General features: G+C 41.4%; 1 protein-coding gene across 1 annotated transcript in view; it reads left to right on the forward strand.

Annotated features, from left to right (window-relative positions):
* The first annotated feature begins 6 nt into the window (after nucleotides 1–6).
* The window catches only part of UHRF1BP1 (UHRF1 binding protein 1), a 72,521-nt gene continuing 54,031 nt past the window's right edge, over nucleotides 7–18,496 (forward strand). Inside the window, exon 1 of the mRNA XM_010848632.1 lies at nucleotides 7–142. Within this exon, the coding sequence (XP_010846934.1) occupies nucleotides 99–142 (44 nt within the window). The 5' untranslated portion in view covers nucleotides 7–98. The remainder of the gene's footprint in view (nucleotides 143–18,496) is intronic.

Here is an 18,496-nt window from a genome sequence, read left to right on the forward strand (position 1 = left end):
GTCCCCGCGCCGCGGCGAGGTGAGGGGTCGCGCGTCTCCCTCGCCGCTGAGGAGGCCACAGCCGCCCGCCCACCTTCCGCGCGGGCCGCGGCTCCGGCATGGCCGGGCTCATTAAGAAGCAGATCCTGAAGCACCTGTCCCGGTGAGAGCGCCAGCGCCGGCCCCGGCCGTCCCGGGCCCGTCCTCGTCCCCTTCGACCCTCCTCCCTAAAAGCCGTATTCCGGGCCGGCCTCCCTCTCTTCAGCCCCGGGGCCGGGACTCGGCGGCGATCCCCGCCTCAGCTCGAGCCGGACAGCCGGCTCCGGGGGCCGCGACCGTTGTCACCGCGCTGCTCTGCCCTGGCCCTGGGCCCTGGGGGCCCGGCGCCCCTGCTCCGGCGCGGGTGCCCAGGCCCTCCCGACCGCAAGGATCTCCTGAGCGGCCGCGCGCACCTCAGTTCCCACACCGCCGGGCAGGTCACCCCGCTCCCCCTTGCATGGCCCCCGCCCCGGGCCCTCTGCCCGGCCCCCGGTGGCCCCCGTGGTTCCCACTCTTTCCTTCTCCGCGCTGCTGCCCCTCCCTCGGGGCCGTCTGCCCGCCTTTTTACCCGCCTACCTGCCCGCTCCTCGGTCTTCGTCTTCCTCCTTCTGCTCCGGACTAGATCCCTCAACCTGGGCCACTCACTTAAAAATGACCCCGTTCCCCAGTCCTTCAAAACCCATCCCCCGCTCAGATTCCCACCCGCGATACTGATTTTTCTCCCTCCCAGAAGCTCCCAGCTCCTTGTCTTCGTCGTCAGGCTGACCCTGTTGCATCACTCTCGAAAAAGATCTAATCCTTGCACCCAGGCCTTTCCTCGAGTCTCCTTTTCCCCTCTCGGGGCTTCTCTTCTCATTTAACACAGACTAAATGGAGAAAGGGCGTGAGAGTTGGGCATAAAGTTTCAACAGCCTTCTCTTTAAGATATGGAGGATATTTGGACAGCTTGTGAAAAGAACTAACGACTCCCACTTCTGCTTTGCAACCATCAAAGCAATGTTATGTCCAAGTCATTTGGACCCGAGCTGGGTGGCACGCAAAACTGTTCGCTTGTAATTGGGTGACTGCTGACCCCTGAGTTAGGATTGCAGCTTGTCAGAACTGGTATCCAGAAAAATCAGAAGCTGACCTTTCACTTCGTTTTCACTCCTTATTCTGGGCAGGGCTTAGCGATACCTTTAGACAGCCGTTGTCTCTCACGTGGAGCGTGATCCAGTCCTTGGCTCCACAGTGGTCAGTGGTTTTGAGGAGGAGGGAGCAGGGGGAGGAGCCAGTCTCCACGGACCCCAGGCCTTGCTCTCCTTTCTTTTCTGGTCTTCTCATTGCCTTGGTGAGTGCTGTGTGAGACACTGTCGCTGGCACTGCATCCTCTCTTCTGGCAGACACTTTGGCCAATTTACTGTTATTTTGATTTTAGACTTTAATTAGTAATTAGATTCAGATTCATCTCTTGGCTAATCACCACACCATGTTTTAAAGTAAAAGCGGATTAGAGGCTGGAGTTGGAAAGTGCCTTTGGATCCTCTCCTTGGGTTAATTCCCTACTATATTCTTTCTCAGGTGACATTCATTTAGGTGTGCCATGAATTTGCTTGCTCTGTGTAAAGACATGTGTATGACTAATGATTGTGAATGAGGCGGAAAATTTAACTGAAGGGAAACCATTAATTTGAATGAACACAGAAACAGACAATTTTTGGGTTTAGAGATGATCTTACCTAACATAGCATTGTGTTTAAGAGGTCAGGATGATTTTGGTTTACTTTCTTTAACTATAAAATGAGGATAATAGTAGTATCTAACTCAAAGGGCTGTTGTGAGGATTACATGAGTTAATACACAAGGGCTTAGTGCAGTGCCTAGTGCATAGTAAGTGTTCAATAAAGCATGCGATGTGGTTATTTGGGAGGCCACAACTTGTGTGATGGTTTGATATAAGCCATAGACTTTTCCAGAAAAATCCACATATGCAAACAGATAATTTTTTATGTAAGTTCCCATGGTGGGGAAGGTTAAGAATCGCTTAAACACATGCCTTAACCTCTTAAGGCATCTTGAACGAATGCCCTGAATAACCCCTGACTAGTTCAGCCTCTCATTTTATGACCGAGGAAGCTAAAGCCTAGACGGATAAGTGACTTGCTTAAGTTACAGTGGAAGGTACAGTAGAGAAATAGAGGGAGTTCCCTGGCGATCCAGTGGTTAGGACTCTGCTTTCACTGCCAAGGGCGTGGGTTCAACCCCCAGTCAGGGAATTAGGACCCTGCAAGCCCCATGGAGTGGCCCAAAAATGGGTAGAGAAATAGAACCTGGCTTCCTAATTCTGGTACAGTTCTGGTACAATTCTGCTTCCTGATTCTGGTACACTTCTGCTGTAATGTGATACACTCATATTCTGTGCTGTCTCTAAGAAGATAGAATTTTTAAAGAAAAATTTTAATAGTATATGCTGACATATTCAGTGACTCCTTAGTGAACAAAGTTCTCTTTTAGATGAAGTAGGAATAGGTGTTAGACGTTGGTAGAAGTTTCTTGTTTCCTCAGGGTTGTGTGGTTGACTGAGGAGTAGGGTGGAAGGTTATTCAGGGCTGCCTTTTTTGCTAGCATGTAGGTCTGACTTGGGGAAAGGTCAAACTCCTGAGGCCTTCCTGTTGATTTAACTTGGAAAAGCTTCCTTAATCACATGTGATATTTGTGTCTCTGTATGGTCTCTACTACACATCCAGAGGCTGGCATGCTTGGAGGGGAACTATAATTTCTGTGGCTTGCCAAACTTGATGAGGAAAGAGCGGAGAGTTGGGATACTGGGGTACTAAATTAAATAAATATTTGCAGGTGTTTAACAATTACTTGTTGCTGATGCTGACAGTGCTGCTTGACCTGGAGGAGTATCCTGCAGCAGGAAGGATATCCCAGTGACTCCTACATTATGTTTCATTTTGCTCAGGAAGTTTTGCATATTAAAGTGTCTTGTTGGAATGCATCCTACTTATCAGTAGACTATTGGTAAACAAGATTTGAAGGAGGTGATTTTCCAGATCCTACTCTAGGCCAGGCACTGAGCTGGGTGCTGGGGATTCAGCAGGGAAGAAGTACAATTCTCTTTTAAGGGCTTTAACCTATGATTTGGATGACCGCTGTATAATACAAATAGCTTTTATGTTCATTGTTTATTTAAATAAACCCAGGAGGAGATTTTTACTTGGAACAAAAACATTAATTTAAAAAATACCCCAAATTGATTTTTCACTGAATTAGATTATTCTTATTTTAGATCCCCTTAGCTAATGACCTTTTGTTGTACAAATAGGAAGAAATATGATGGATTGTAAAGTAAGTGGAAGGACTGTTGGTCATGGAAAGGGAGTTTTCTCTGGGGCCAGACAAGCTTGATTCACCTTTCTTCTCTGTCACTTAATAATACAGGGAAGCGTTTCTGAGCCTTAGTTTTCTTATCTGTAAAAGATGAGAATAAGAGAGAATACTACATGCTTAGCAGAATTTTTTGAGAAATTGGGGATAAAGTATTTATTATAGTACCTGGCATGAAGGTAGAGTTTAATGAAGAGTAGCTGTCATAACATGGCCAGAGAAGTTAGGGACACGTCCATGGTATAGGTGACTGCAACTCACTCAACTGGCTCTTTTAGAAAGTCAGCAGAAATCTTAATTATTTACTCTAAATGGCTGCAGGAAATGTGACTCCAAGAGACAGAGACAAGGCTGATAACATGATAGGTAGTTTAAAAAACATAAGCGTTAGGTGAAATCAGAGACTTACTGAGTTCAGAGTCCTTTTGGAGAATAAGAGAACCTGACCGTGAGCTCAGCTTTCTTAGATCCTGATCAGTGCCCCCTCATCCTGGAGAGACCCCATGGCCCGGTGGACTGCTGGAGTTGCCCACTCAGAGGCTGACTGCCTGCCCAGGGTCTGTTTAGGTAAAGGTTTGTGTGGGTAGGGCTTGTCTCGGCTTCCAAGTCACACTCCTTTGGATTAGGCCTTACTTATTATCATCTTCATTTCCTGAATAATTATTTTGTACATTTTCCGGTAATAGTGCAATCATATACATCTTTTGTTTTCTTCCTCATCTTGTCTTGCTTTTGAAGAAGCACTTTTATTGACTTAGCAAATATTTAATAGTAATAGCCAGTTGTAAGAATAAGCACTTTATATGTCTTATGATAATTTAATCCTCAGCCTAACCTTGTGAAGGAAACATTAGGCCCATTTTATAGATGAAGAAATAAATGAGACACAGAAGTTAAATAACTTGCCCTATATCAGTAAGTCGTGAGACTGAGATCCTAACAGTCACTGCCATTCCAGAGCCAGGCTCCTTCATCTCTCTGCTGCTCTAATGCATCTCATCTACTAAGTATTTCAGATTGAACAACCAGCACCATGTGAAGGAGAATATTAACCAGCACCAGGGAGCTCCCTGAGTGTCCCCCATCACTGCCTCTACCAAGGGCTAGCCACTGTCCTGACTTCTAACAGCAAAGATTAGTTTTCTCTTTATTTGTACTTTATATAAATGGAATCGCAGAATGTATACTTTCATGACTGGCTTCTTTAGCTCAACATTGTTTATGTGAGGTTAATCTCTGTTGTATCAATTTGTAGATTTTCTGTTTTCATTGCTATTATTCTATTCTATTAATATACTTAAATTTATTTGTACATTTTTCTGTTGATGGACATTTGTGTAGTTTCTCAGTTCAGAGCTGCGCTGAGTAGCGCTATTAGGAAGAGTCTAGTACATATCCTTTGGTGAATAAGTGTGTCTGTTGTGGATATACCTAAGAGTGGAATTTCTGGGTGATGGGATATGTGTATGTTAAATTTTAATAGATATTGCTAAACAGTTTTCCTAACTGGCTGTAGCAGTTTGCATTTCCCCTGAAAGTTTATAAGAATTCTGGTTGTTTTCCATCCATGCTAACACTTGGTATTTTTCATCTTTTTCATTTTAGCCATTCTGGTGGGTATATTTTGAAATATTTTTACTTCATCTGTGATAAACCAGATGGCCCCTTTATTTTGGCCTTTGTTTAATTTTCAAATTCTGATTTGTTTGTGGATTTTAGTCACAAGCAAATGTCAGAACCTTGGAAACATAAGAAATGTTTGAAGAAATGTTCCAATTGGGGCAGGTTCAGTGGAAATAATTAGGGTAATGTGTAACCATTAACCCATAACATTTCTTACTTGGAATGGATGTGATGCTTTGCTCCCTGTCAGAGTAATAGTCATTTACCTTAAGAGAAAGGAGGGATTGTTCTTTAGGTGTTTGAGTTTTTGTTAAATATTTGGCGTTCAGACCACCCCAGATATTAAATAATTTCTTGATGTTTTATAAGTTTAGTACCCTTTTGGCATGGCTTTTGTTTTTTTAAAGATGTGCCACGTGGCTTGTGGGATCTCGGGTCCCTGACCAGCTGTTAAACTCAGGCCCCAGCAGTGAAAGCCCTGGCATAGATTTTTATCTTTACTAAAGAAACTAAAAGTAAATAAATTAATAAAATTTTTTTTAAAAGAAACTAAAAGTAAATTAAAAAAAAAAAAAAGAACCAAGGGTGATTCTCTTTTACCCTAAAGTGGTTGTCTTGTGTCTTAAAAAAAAGCAGCGTTTATAAGCAATACAAATTTCAAAGCAAAGTGGTCATATGTATCTGACATAAAAAGCTTAAGGTATGATTCACAAATAATGAAATCAGCTGCTTTGAAAAGCTGACTGAGCAGCATGTTATTGTAGTAGAAAGAACCAGGACTTAACTCTAAAAGGTGGCTGTGCATTCTGACTCTGCTACTTGTAAGCTGGTGTTCAGCAAGTCTTTTAGTTTCTTGAAGCTTCGGTTTCCTTATCTGTTAAATAGGGGATAATAATCCACACTTGTCTTGAGGATTAGAAATCATGTATAAAAGTGCCTGGTACTGAAAAAGTATTCAGTGAACAGTGACGATTACTATTTATTAAAGTTGTTCAAGAGAGATCATCCAAATGAATAATTCTTTTGACATGTAAGAATGATGTTTCTTAACATTTTAATGCAGAGAAGTAGAGATGAATGCTCTGTATCATTGCTTAAGGAGAGAAGAAAACTAGGGCTGGTCCTGTTTGACTTTTTTCTCGCCGAGGCATGCTGCAAGGTAAACTTGGGCCTCAGAATAGGTGAAGTACCTGATATGTATTGACTGGGTTGGGTCCTTAGAGGGTTTACTTATCTGGAGTTTAAGAATATAGCACAATTATATACTTTATTTTCAGAGTGAAAAAAAAATAGAGGCCATTTAGTTTTCTGCACCTAATATAAAACCTGGTTGGAAAATAATCTGTAAGTATGACATGAATCACTGGGGGGGAAAAAACAGCTTAATTCTCTATGATTATTTGGGTGTGACATTCATGTGGCAGGGCTTATGACCGTTGACTGCTTTGAAAACCAGAGGGTCTGAGGATGTTTTGAGTGTGTGAAGTGGGTGCAGGAGAAGGTATGTGGAGTGAGAACACATGGTTGTAACTCAGGGAACCTCAGACTGGGGCAGGGTGAGGGTAGGGGAGCAGGAGACAAGGGAATCCGATTCACCCAGTATCACTAAGGGACCTTCATCTTTGTGTGATGAAGAAAGTGCTACTGGTGCTGATTATGGATGCTAAGGAACATTTCCCGATATGTATAAGCAGTGGAATCAACCAATCAGTATCTATAGTAAAGGGAAAAACTAAAGTGCAAAAATAATACACGTTAGCAGTCTAGGTAAAGGATAGGTAGTTTGTACCTTCTTGCCACAAAATAAAGACTAGATGTATCATAAATGATGTGTTGGATTGATGTTGTTTTATTTGCCAACAGCAATGATCATTTTACATGGATACTGAGTCTTTTTAGTGCCTTGGAGATATATAGCTTAGATGTCAACCCATCATTTAAAGAATGAGAACTTTGATGGTGAGAGGTCAGTGTATTTAAGTCTCTGACTTATGGAAGTGTTATATTCTCAAAATTGATTTCTAAGTTTGAAATTTGGAGTTTGTGGTTCAGTAGTAGAAATAGTGTTATAACTGTTGAATAGGTTCTTATCCCACAAAAGCCACAGTATGTTAATTGTATATAATATAAGCTCACTAGATGGAGATCTGGGTCTTGGTTGTTTGGCAACCACGTGAAGCGGGAGGAGAGAAGAAGGAGAAGAAAAAGTTTGGATTAAGATCTTTTAGATCATTGAGATCATTGTTTCTCAGCAAGGCCTAAGGCCATTTTTTCCAGTTCTGATTGAGGGATATGACCAGCATTCAATGAGTGGGCTGGAGATGCTGATGTCATGCAGTATGTGGAATCATTTCACACAAAGAAGGATTATCCTTTGTCTTTTTATTTATTTACTCGATCTCAGTTCCCTGACCAGGGATTGAACCCCGGCCACAGCAATGAAAGCCCAGAATTCTAACCACTAGGCCACCAGGGCACTCCTTGTCTTTTGTCCTTTTTGGCTTCTGAATGTTTGGTAGATGCTTACAGAGGTGAATTGCTTGTTTAGATTATATGAGCCTACTTACACGTAAACACAAAGTACTGCATAATTTTTTTTTTTTTGGCTGCTCCATGCAGTTTGTGGGAACTTAGTTCCTCCATCATCAAAAGTCAAATCCATGATCTCTGCAGTGGAAGGAAGCATGGAGTCCTGACCTAACCAGTGGAAGGAAGGGACCACCAGGGAATTCCCTGCACAGCTTTAAACTACAGTGAGTTCCAGGACTGCAACTACGCTTGGGAAAGATTGTTTTGAACATTATTTTAGAGAAGGTTGTCACTCTTGGCAAGACCGCTCGTAGAGTTGAGTCTATCAGGGCTGAGAACCACCAACTTAGGCCAAAATCTGCAACAGCCGGTTTGCTCTTGACCCACCCTCTCTTCTCGCCTTTATGTCTCTTTCCACCTCCCGAGGCCCCTCTGTCACGCACCCACTGCCCCGATTCTTCCCTCAGGCCTCTGCTGCCTCACCCTGCTACCCCCAGGCCTGTATTCTCAGCTCCCCTTACTCTCCCACCAAAATTCCCTGTTCTTTAGGGTATATGATTTCAGCTAAGTCAGGGGGAGGAATAGAGAACATATTTGGGAGCAGGAATGCTATTCTAGCTAGCTCAGCGCCAATTCACGGTACGTCCTGCAGGGTCAGCTCCCCTAAGCCACTCTTTCTTTCATAGCTCCTCAGTCCGCAGACACTCCGGAAACTCCAAGTGTGTTTTTTATTTTCTGAAACCGGTTTCTGTTGCCATGGCAGTGAGGATGGGGCAGGGGTCAGGGTTTATGAGTCATTTGAAAGTCAAGATGTTCTAAAATGTGGACATTCCAGCTAGGGATGGCTCAGTTCATTCTAGCTGAACTTCCTCCTGCCATCTGGTGGAGTGCTTTCCCAGGCAGAGCTGAAAATACACGTTTCCCTTTTCCAAGAGAAATCCGATTTTCTTTCTTTCTCTTTCTTTCTTCTCATTCTCTCTCTCTCTTTTTTTTTTGTTTTTTGAAATCTGTTTTTTTTTTTTTTCAAACCTGTGTGAAAGAAGGGGCTGCAGTGTTCAGGAGCTCATTTCATTTGAGGAAATGTTTCGACAGGGGTTGATATGACAGGAGAGGCTTCGCAGTGTATTGAAGGATATCCCTTGCTTGCAGGTGGAGCTGGCTGTGGCTCCTAAGTCCTCAGAACCCTCAAGAGAGGTTCCTCTGCCTCTGTGAGGAAGGTTTCTTGCAGGAGAGTTGGCTATTCAGATGCAGGTGGAGCCTCAGCCACTCTCAGATATGGAGCCTGGTCTCCCCTTCTGCTAGCCCCAGACCCTGGGCTGTCTTTGAGGACTCTGATTCTGAAGCCATTTATTCATTAATTCTTTCCAGAAGCACTCAGAGACAAATGAGACAAGATTCCTGCTCAGAGTCTTACCTGCCTATAGAAACAAATAGGCCTGTAAACCCTGGGCCCAGTAAAGCCTTCAGAAGTATCCGTGGAGCCAGCAGGGCACAGACAGGGGCAGAAGGGTGATGCCAGGCAGAGGCTGAGAAGCAACAGGTGGTTTTAGGAGACTATATGTCGTTCTGCATCGTGCAGTGTGGGTTAAAGGAATACAGCTAGAAGGATATTGGCTAAGTCGTAGAGGCCTGAATACTATGCCAAAGCATCTGGACGGGGCTCATCGTCTTCTCTGTTGCCATTGACCTGGGTTTGAGGGACCTAGAGTTTCTCTTCTCCACACTTCTCTAACTCTTGACTTTGTTTAAAGTCACAGAGATGGTTTAGTGTAGGCAAGACTGCATGTATTTGAGCCAGACTGCTCTGTGACCGTGGACAAATTATTTAACCTTTCCACACTTAGGTTTCCTTATGTATAAATTGGAGACAGTGGCTGTCTTTTATGTCATGAAGTCATTGAGAGAAATTAATTAAAAATGTATAAGATAGTGCTTAGGACAGTGCCTGGAATAGAGTAAGAAATTAAATGTTAGCTATTACTTTAAAAATAATTTTTGTTCTCAGAGAAATATCTTTTTTATTTTCTCATACCATATTTTATTATAACAGCTTTTAGACAGAGCTTTCAGAATATACTTAATCTCTTTCGTTCCCTCTCTCCTTTTAAAAAACCTGGCACTTACTAATTATTGCAGATGGGAAGTGTGTACCTTCTAACCTCAGCTTCACAGCTTACATTTATTTTTGTGTTTACAGATGACACTCTTAAACCTGGTTTAACATGTTTGGATAATCAGACACATAACTGATTTGCAATGTGTGAAAGAATATGGATAGATTGTTGGATATACCCCTTAGTTCATGTCACTTATTTGGCAATTGTCATTTATTTGCTTCTTGTTAATATCAGTAGACGTTAATTGAACATTCTTATCCTGGGTTTTGAGTTAGACAGAGATCTAAATGATACAGTTCCAGCTCTTGAGGAGCTCTTAGTCCTCCCTAGAGACCTTTGTTTGTATTTTAAGCTCTTCATTGTGTCTTCCACAGTTACTTTATTTGGTTTAAACCTACTAACCCATAGTTGAATGTGCTGCTTATCTTAGGTGTGGTGATGTGTGTGCGTGTGCGCGCGTGCACTCAGTTGTGTCCGACTCTTTGTGACTCCTGGATTGTAGCCCAACAGGCTCCTCCATCCATGGGATTTTCCAAGCAAGAATACTACAGTGAGCTTCCATTTCCTACTTCAGGGGATCTTCCCGACCCAGGGATCGAACCCACGTCTCTTGCATCTCCTGCATTGGCAGGCGGATTCTTTACCACTCGCGCCGCCTGGGAAGCTATCTTAGGGTGTTTATTAAATGATCTCTGTAGGAGAAACTACTCAAAGGTTTTGACAGGGCTTTTCTTCCACCATCAGATGTGAAAGAAATCACTTTGAGCAGTCTATGCCTGTTAAAATAAGCATATATTTTGGTCAAAATTAGGGCCAGTTGTGCTTAAAAAGTAAGGACACCCTCAGTGTATGGTGTGGTTTTCCTTTTTCCTTAGTTTCTCCTTGGGCAGTTTTAAAAACTTAGATAATCTGCCTGCTATACTTCTCTAAATAGCTGTTTAAGGCTTTACCACAAAGAAATAACTGTTCTCATTCAATAGTGAATAATCAACAATGCCCGTTAGTGGAATAGGCCTTCCTTTTCTGATCGTTAGCAAGTACACTTTCACTTTGGTTAAACCAAGAGCCTGTGTAGGTTTTGAAATTAGAAATACAATATTCATTAATTCCTACTCTTGATTTAAGTTTGAAAATTGTCATGACATGGAAGTAAAGGAAATTAAGGGGAGTATGTTAGGATGACAAAGGTTTCTAACAAAGTGAGACACGCCAAGACTTAAGTCACGAGGTGTATTATCTTCAAGACCAGTGTAGGGGAAAGAACCTGGGACCCAGTCTCTATGGGGACTAAGTGGTTGAAGAACTAATTGAGAGGGCAGAGGGCACTATCTCTGAGTTACAGTTGGTGAAGATCCCCCCATCTCAGTCCTAATTCTAGAATGATCAGTTAGAGTATGTTGGGACTTCCATGATGGTCCAGTGGTTAAGACTGCATGCTTTCAATGCAGGGGGTGTGAGTTTGATCCCTCATCAGGGAACTGTGATCCTGCATGCACATAATATGGCCTAAAAAAAAGCATTTTTTAAAAAAAGGTATGTAGAAAAGATGATGAATAAGAAATTGCAGCTGTATTCTAGGTGGTGGTCAATCTGTTAACAGGCAGTTAGATGAGGAATCGACAGGCAGCATGTCTTACTTTGCTAGTGGGCCCGTTTGCTGTTGTGTTAGTCACTCAGTCGTATCTGACTCTTGCGACCCCATGGACTGAAGCCCACTAGACGCGTCTCTCCATGGGATTCTCCAGGCAAGAATACTGAAGGGGGTTACCATTCCCTTCTGCAGGGGATCTTCCCAACCCAGAAGCCGAACCCAGGTTTTCTGCATTGCCGGCGGATTCTTTACCGGCTGAGACACTAGGGAAGCCCCAGTAGGCCAATTTACAAATATTCAGTTCTAGAAGAAAAGTGGATCAAACCAGATCCAGTTATTAGTGTTTCAGCTAAACAAGACTAGCAAGGCTTCAGGCTTAGAGTAGGGAATTAGAATGTTCATCAGGACTGTTGTTAGGAATTAAGGAAGGAGAGCCTCTCTAGAATGTCCAGAATTCTGGGATGGGAATTAGGGTACATAGGAGTGCTTCAAATGACCAAGCTACCCTTGGTATGGGGAGATTTGGACTATTGGTTATGACTGTTGAGAGTATGAATCAGTATCATGTCTGTGATAGGAAATTTGGCAATATCTGTCAAAACGTAGACTCTGCAGTTTCACGTCTATGAATTCATCCTACAGAAGGAATCAAACAAGTGAAAAAGGCTATTTAATGAAATGAATATAAATTAGTAGGAATTTTATTAAATCAATTATAGTGTATCTATACAGAGGCATCGTTTATAGATTAACTCTAATTATTAAAAAATTTTTTAAAAATCTGACATTATAAAATGCCCAAGGCATTCACTGAAGAAAGAAGCAATTTTAGTAGAATATATATATATAGTAATTGTCTATCTGCATATATAACTACTATCTATTGTTTAGTCTCTAAGAAAGCCCAGCTGCCATTCTATAGTGGAAACTGTTATTTTTTCTTATAGTTTTTTTATATTGCTTTACAATTTTATGACAAGCATTTCACCAGCAGACCAAGAAGATAACTTATCTATTACTCTTTGCTGCCCTGCTCTGAGAGGGTGTGTTTGTGCACATCCAGTCATATGTGTTTTTGGTGACTCACATCATGGTTGCCTCTTGGGGAGAACATAATGAGAGCTAGCAGAAGAGCTACTTCTAACAATATAGGAGTATCTTATATCGACCAAAGCCTCCCTCTTGCAACAATTATGAACTCAAGGTAGTATATAAAAAGCAACTACTCGAAGACCTTGGAGACTGACAAAATGAGGCAGAAACTGACAGGAAACTTGAAAGATATGGATTGTACTAGGTAAGATTCTCATTTCTATAGCTTTTTTGCCTGAGGACACTCTGGTGGGTGATGGTTAGCACCCACTCAAGCAAAAGTCTGCAGTCATACAGTCTTACTTGGGGAGTCAGAGGATGAAATTCAGGGCTATAAGAGAGACTGGAAAATGAAAGGATACATCTTAGAAAGAAGTGAACAAGGAAGGAGAAGCCCTAAAATCTGCTTTAATCCTTGACATGCATGGGGGAAGAGACTCCATGGAGCTTGGAAAAGGCGATGGTTGAAAGCTGAAAAAATTGAGCTGAAATTCAGCTTCATCCACTACAGAAAGGACAGAGTTTAGAGTATGAATCTAGCCCAAATTGATTGACCAACAAAACAAAATTCTTCGGAGGGAAATTGGCAGAATCCAGAATCTCCATAATGTCTAGTATACAATAATAACTGAATGGCTCTGTGACTCATTGTCCAGAGAAGGCAGTCAGTAGAAATTACCCCAAGATGACTCAGATGTTGAAATTACCACATAGGACTTTAAAGGAAACTTGGTAGTAATAAATGAACAAATGGAGACTCTCCCCAGAGAAATGGATTATATATATATATATATACACAAATATAAAATCTAGGACTTAAAAGTACAATATCTGAAATAAAAAGCTTATTCTCAGCAGCAGGTTGGAGGTGGCTAAAGAAATGGTCAGTGAACTTGAAAACAGAGGAATAGAAATTATCTACTCTGAAGAACAGAAAAGATTGAAAAACAAAAACAGAGCGTCGGTGACTATGGAACAATATTAAAATATATGTACTTGGAGTCCAGGGGCTCCCCAGTTGTTCTGATACGTGAATCAGAGAAAAGCAATCCCAGTTATTTCATGAATAGATTTCTAGTGTGCAGAATATGTGAACTTAATAAAATGCTTTCTGTTTTATAACACTAAGAGTGATTTATTATGCTGCAGTAGATAACTAAAACAAGACAAGTTTTCTTTGAAGAAATAATGACTGACAACTAAATAAAAGAACAAGTAACCAAATTAAAAATGGGCAAAGTGTCTGAACAGATATTTCTTTAAGATACGCAAATGGCCACAAACACACGAAAAGATATTCAACATCATGAAACCATCAAGGAAATGGAAATCAGAACTGCAATGGCTTCTAGGATGGCTATAATAAAAAAAAGATAATAACAAGTGATGATGAGGATATGGGGAAGTTAGAACTCTCAAATACTGCTGATAGGATTGCAAAATTGTGAAGCCACTTTGAAAAACAATGTAGCAGTTACTTAAAAAGTAAAGCAGTTACCATTTGAACCAGCATTTCTCCTATATATAAAAGAAATAAAGTTGTTAAGTCCACACAAAAACTTGTACTTGCATTTTCATAGTAGCATTATTCATAGTACTCCATAAGTGGAAATAACCCACATGTCTGTCAACTGATAATGGAGAAACAAAATGTGATATATTCAAAAATGGAATATTCTTGGCTATATTAAAAAATAAAGGACAAAGTGCTGATTCATGTTACAACATGGATGAACTTTGATAACAATACACTAAGTGAAAGAAGCTAGTCACAAGAGACCACATATTTTACGATTCCATTAATATTAAGTGTCCAGAATAAGCAAATTTATAGAGACAGAAAGTAGAATGACAGTTGTCTAGCTTTGGGAGGCAAGGGGAGATTAGGAATGATAGCTGCAGCCTATGTTTTTGTTTTCGTTTTTCTTTGGGGGGTAGTGAAAATGTTCTAAAATTGATTAAGCTTATGGTTTTGCATCTATGTGAATATACTTAAAAACAGTACATTTTAAATAGATACTGCAGGTTTTTGTTTTTTTTTTCCACTTGCAAATTATAGGCTTGGACTAAGAGAGTATTTAAGATGCCTTTCTAGTTCTGAAATTCTGTGACTCTCCAAATCTAAGAATTGTCACTTCCCAACATTGTGGTCCATTTTCATAAAGATGTCTGGGAGCCTTTGTCTGCTGTCTCTTCAGCAAATTGCAGTGCTCTGGGAGAAATGAAACTTGATCCAAGTCTGTTTTTCCATCTTGATTTCATCTTAGCCTCTATGCTTTGTAACAGTAACAGATGGCCAGAAAATGTTTTCCCACATTCTTGAAGTACAATAAATAGCAGGCTTCCATTAGCCTTTTCAGCCACCCTTGGACTCAGTAATATCATTGTGGATAAGGAGCACAATACTGAATGAAATTTGTGCCAGGGATTGTTGGATACTTTGAGATTAGATCTCAGGTCAGTGGTTTCCTTGGTTGAGCAGACCTCCACAAACCTCCCTGACAATGACTGGACCCATGGATCATCTTTTTACCTATTCTTTGTTATTATGATAAAATACAGGCAAAATCAGTTGAGAAATTCTTACTGCATTTTTAAGAAGCAGTTGGGTAATATCTGTTTTTTTGTTGTTTCCTTAAAGTTAATTGATAAAAAACAAAACAAATGTGTATCATTATCACTATTACGGGAGAACAGCCCATGCTGGTCCAGCAAACCTGCCTGTACTGTCAGCAGTCCTTAGAGCATAATTAAAGAACTCGTGGTCGTTTTGTTTGTTCAGTTTTTGATGATTACTGACTGACTTGCATATTTGATCACAGAACTGATAGCACAGGAACCTCTGTGGTCCCTTGTCTGTGTCTTGGTAGAGACAGGGCGTTACTACTAGAATGCTGGTGACTTAGCTCTGGGCATACCTAAGGAAGAATTTATTAATCTGACTGAGTTGGTGAAGTGCAGAAACGTCTTTGATGGAGGTACATTGTAACTTTATCCCCTTCTCCCCCCACAAAAAATTTTTTTTTCTTCTTATACAGGTTAAGCAGCTAAACAGCCGTGGTAGTTTGTAAAAAGGGAAAGGATGTCCTCTTACCATTTCTGAGATACCTTATAAATTTATTTTGTGCCAGATGTGTTTTGAAGGAATATATTACTAAGCCAAGATGTTAGTAGAAGAAAGTCCAGTGAGCAGAGCTGGGTTCATGCTCTGCCTCTTCCTGCCCTGTTTACCTTGGGCAAATGACTTTATATCTGAACCTCATGTTCTTTTTCTTTAAAATGGGGATAATGATGCATATTTCATATGGGGTATTGGGAAGACTAATTGAGATAATGTTCCTTTTCAGAGTGCTTGGTACAAAGTAAACTGTACTTAAGAAAATGTTTTAAGGCTTGAAAAAAAATGAAAAATGACATTTATTTTTTATAGAGCTGTAGATAAGGTTGAACTTCCCAGGTGCTTTGGTGGTAAAGAATCTGCTTACCAGTGCAGAAACACTAGAGACATGGGTTCTATCCCTGGGTCGGGAAGAGCCTCGACAGTAGGAAATGGCAACCCAGTCCAGTATTCTTGCCTGGGAAATTCCGTGGACACAGGAGCCTGGCAGGCTACAGTCAGGGAGTTACAAAGAGTCAAACATGACTGAGCAACTGAGCACACAAATAAGATTAGGTTTTGCATAGATACATGGTACCTGTTTAGTATAGGCACCCTGAGAATGTCAGTGCTAACAAGCAGTGTAACTTATTCTTGTCTGTGTTTGTTTCGTTTTATTTGAAGTATGTTCCTCTTTTCAGAGAGAAACATACTTGAAAAAGTTTCTGTCACTTTTCTTGAAAATAGCTTTTTATCAGATGCAAAATTAGCTTATCGTAGTGATTCTCAGCCTTTCCTCCCTGCTCCTGTGTATTAAAGGGATCCTTACCCTGTCTCGCTCCTGCCATGATTCTTAGCTGAGGTGGGGAGGTGGGGGTCTTATCAGAGTCTGTGCAGACGAGAGAGGAGACATACAGCCCTCAAAATTAATTTTATATCTTCAAAAATTATCTTGAGGATTAATTCTTCTGAAGGGTGCCCGCCCCCATTTAAGCTGAGGTGGCTTCCCTGAATACTTGGAGTAAAGGAAGGGTGCTGGAAGGAAATGACTGTAATACCTTATTTAACACAAAAGGGGCTTGAAAAAGAAAGCCACCTGGTACTTCGGGGTTCTAGGTAAATAACGTTGAGTTCTGTTTTCTGCTTTTCCTCCCGTCTTTCTGGGTTGTGGGTTTGTGCTGTGTCTTTACTTTTAGTTGTTTTACGTTGTGAAAGTACTTTGAGTTGTTCTCTTTTTCTCTTTCACAGCCAGTCCTGTTTCCTCGTAGGTGGCCATGCTTTATAGGAAAAGAGGAATTCTCTTTCCCTCTGTGGCAAGTTAGTGTTCAGAGAACAGGAGTCATTATAGAAAACTTATTTTTTTAGTTCAGAGAATAATATAGATTCATATTCAGTAACTGTTGATTAATTTTTTTTTTTTACGAATTAAAATCAGTAAAAGTATGTGTAAAGGTCTAGGATTTTATTTCACCCTGTTTAGATGCTAATAGCCCACTGCAGTTCGTGGTTGCTGGCAGAGCACAAGACTCCTGGGTCAGAGAGAAAGGACTTTATTAGTCATGGCCCTGCAAGCAGTGTAAAGATAGGTTTGCGCTGGTTCCCCTTGTGCCCCGCAGGTCCCACGGGAGGGGTATGAGCGGGCCCAGACGGAGGCCTGTATATGTGCTATGGCAGTGGGACCCTGAGTTTGGGGAATCCATTGCTTTCGTAGTACATAGTAAGCAAGCCCGTTCTTCGTACTGGAGAGGAACACTGCATCATCCCTCAAAGCTGCTCTTTCTAACACAGCCCTGAGAAGTGGCTTGGGTAAGGAGTGGTCAGGGTCATGTGTTTTGTGTTTTTCTTACCCAGCAAGATGTAGGAATGTGAGAGACCCATGGAGGAGTAGCTCTCCCAACAGTACGTATGTACAGTATATCACTGATAGAAATCTTAGGTAGATTTATTGTCAAATATTTGCCATATAGAAAGGTATAGAGAGTAATATAATGAAGCGCCATGCAGTTACCTCCCAACTGGAGAAATAAGCGTTGACCATACAGGTGGCACTTCCTGTGGACCCCTCCCCATGTCCCACAGGCAAGCACTTTCCAGAATTTGCTGTTGTCATGCCAGTGCATTTCTATATGTCTCTTAATATCATACAGTACTGTGTGTTTTTAAACTTCTAATTTTTTTTTACTATCATTTAAAAAACTGTTACAGAGCCCTTTTACATAGTACCATGTTAGTCACCGTAGAAGAAAAGTGTAGAGATAAAACTCTTGCCAGTCATGATTTTAGGGTTCAAGGGAAACCAGAAACACTGAAACACAGCTTAGTAAAACGGAAAGAATATGTGTGGGAAAAAAGTTGGTAAATAACATATAACTCAATAAATTCAACTATTAGCATCTGATATGTGCAAGGGCTAAGTATAGTTACAGATGGAGGGAGAAGTGAAATTCATTATTGGTGAGAAAAGAGTGACTGTGAGAGGCAACAGCAGTGAGAACTTACACCGGTGAGATTCATCAGACAGGTTGTCGTACAGGAGCGGGGGTTGTGCTGTGAGGAACGGGCCTGAAGCCGATCCAGCCAACAGATGAGAGAAGGGAGCTAGGAGTAGTCAGTCAGTGGGGCAGTTGGCTACAAGGTAGCCTGCATTCTGTCAGGTGACCATGTTATCAGGAGGGGCGGCTAACACTCCGCCCCTGACCTCACTGGGCTTAACACGGAATTGCACAGCAGTGGTTACATACGGGAAAATTAGAGAATGCCCAAGACCCTCTCTGATGGTGACCTAAATGTGTGTTACAGATTCTAGGGATGTAGAAGGTAGGACTTTAACATGAGGTTTAAACATTGAAGTAGTTAAGGAAAGAAGGTCTCAGTGAGAAGTCAGGGTTGAGTCTTTGAATTTAACATGAAGTTTAACATTGAAGCAGTTAAGGAAAGAAGGTCTCAGTGAGAAGTCAGAGTTGAGTCTTCAATGACAAATCATGATGAAGGTGCTCCAGGAAGAGGGGTGAGTGGCAAGAGCATAGGCGCAAGGGCTGGAGACAGCGTGTGTGGGGA

The sequence above is a fragment of the Bison bison genome, unplaced genomic scaffold, assembly GCF_000754665.1.
Source record: "Bison bison bison isolate TAMUID 2011002044 unplaced genomic scaffold, Bison_UMD1.0 scf7180017864270, whole genome shotgun sequence".
Taxonomy (NCBI): Eukaryota; Metazoa; Chordata; class Mammalia; order Artiodactyla; family Bovidae; genus Bison; species Bison bison.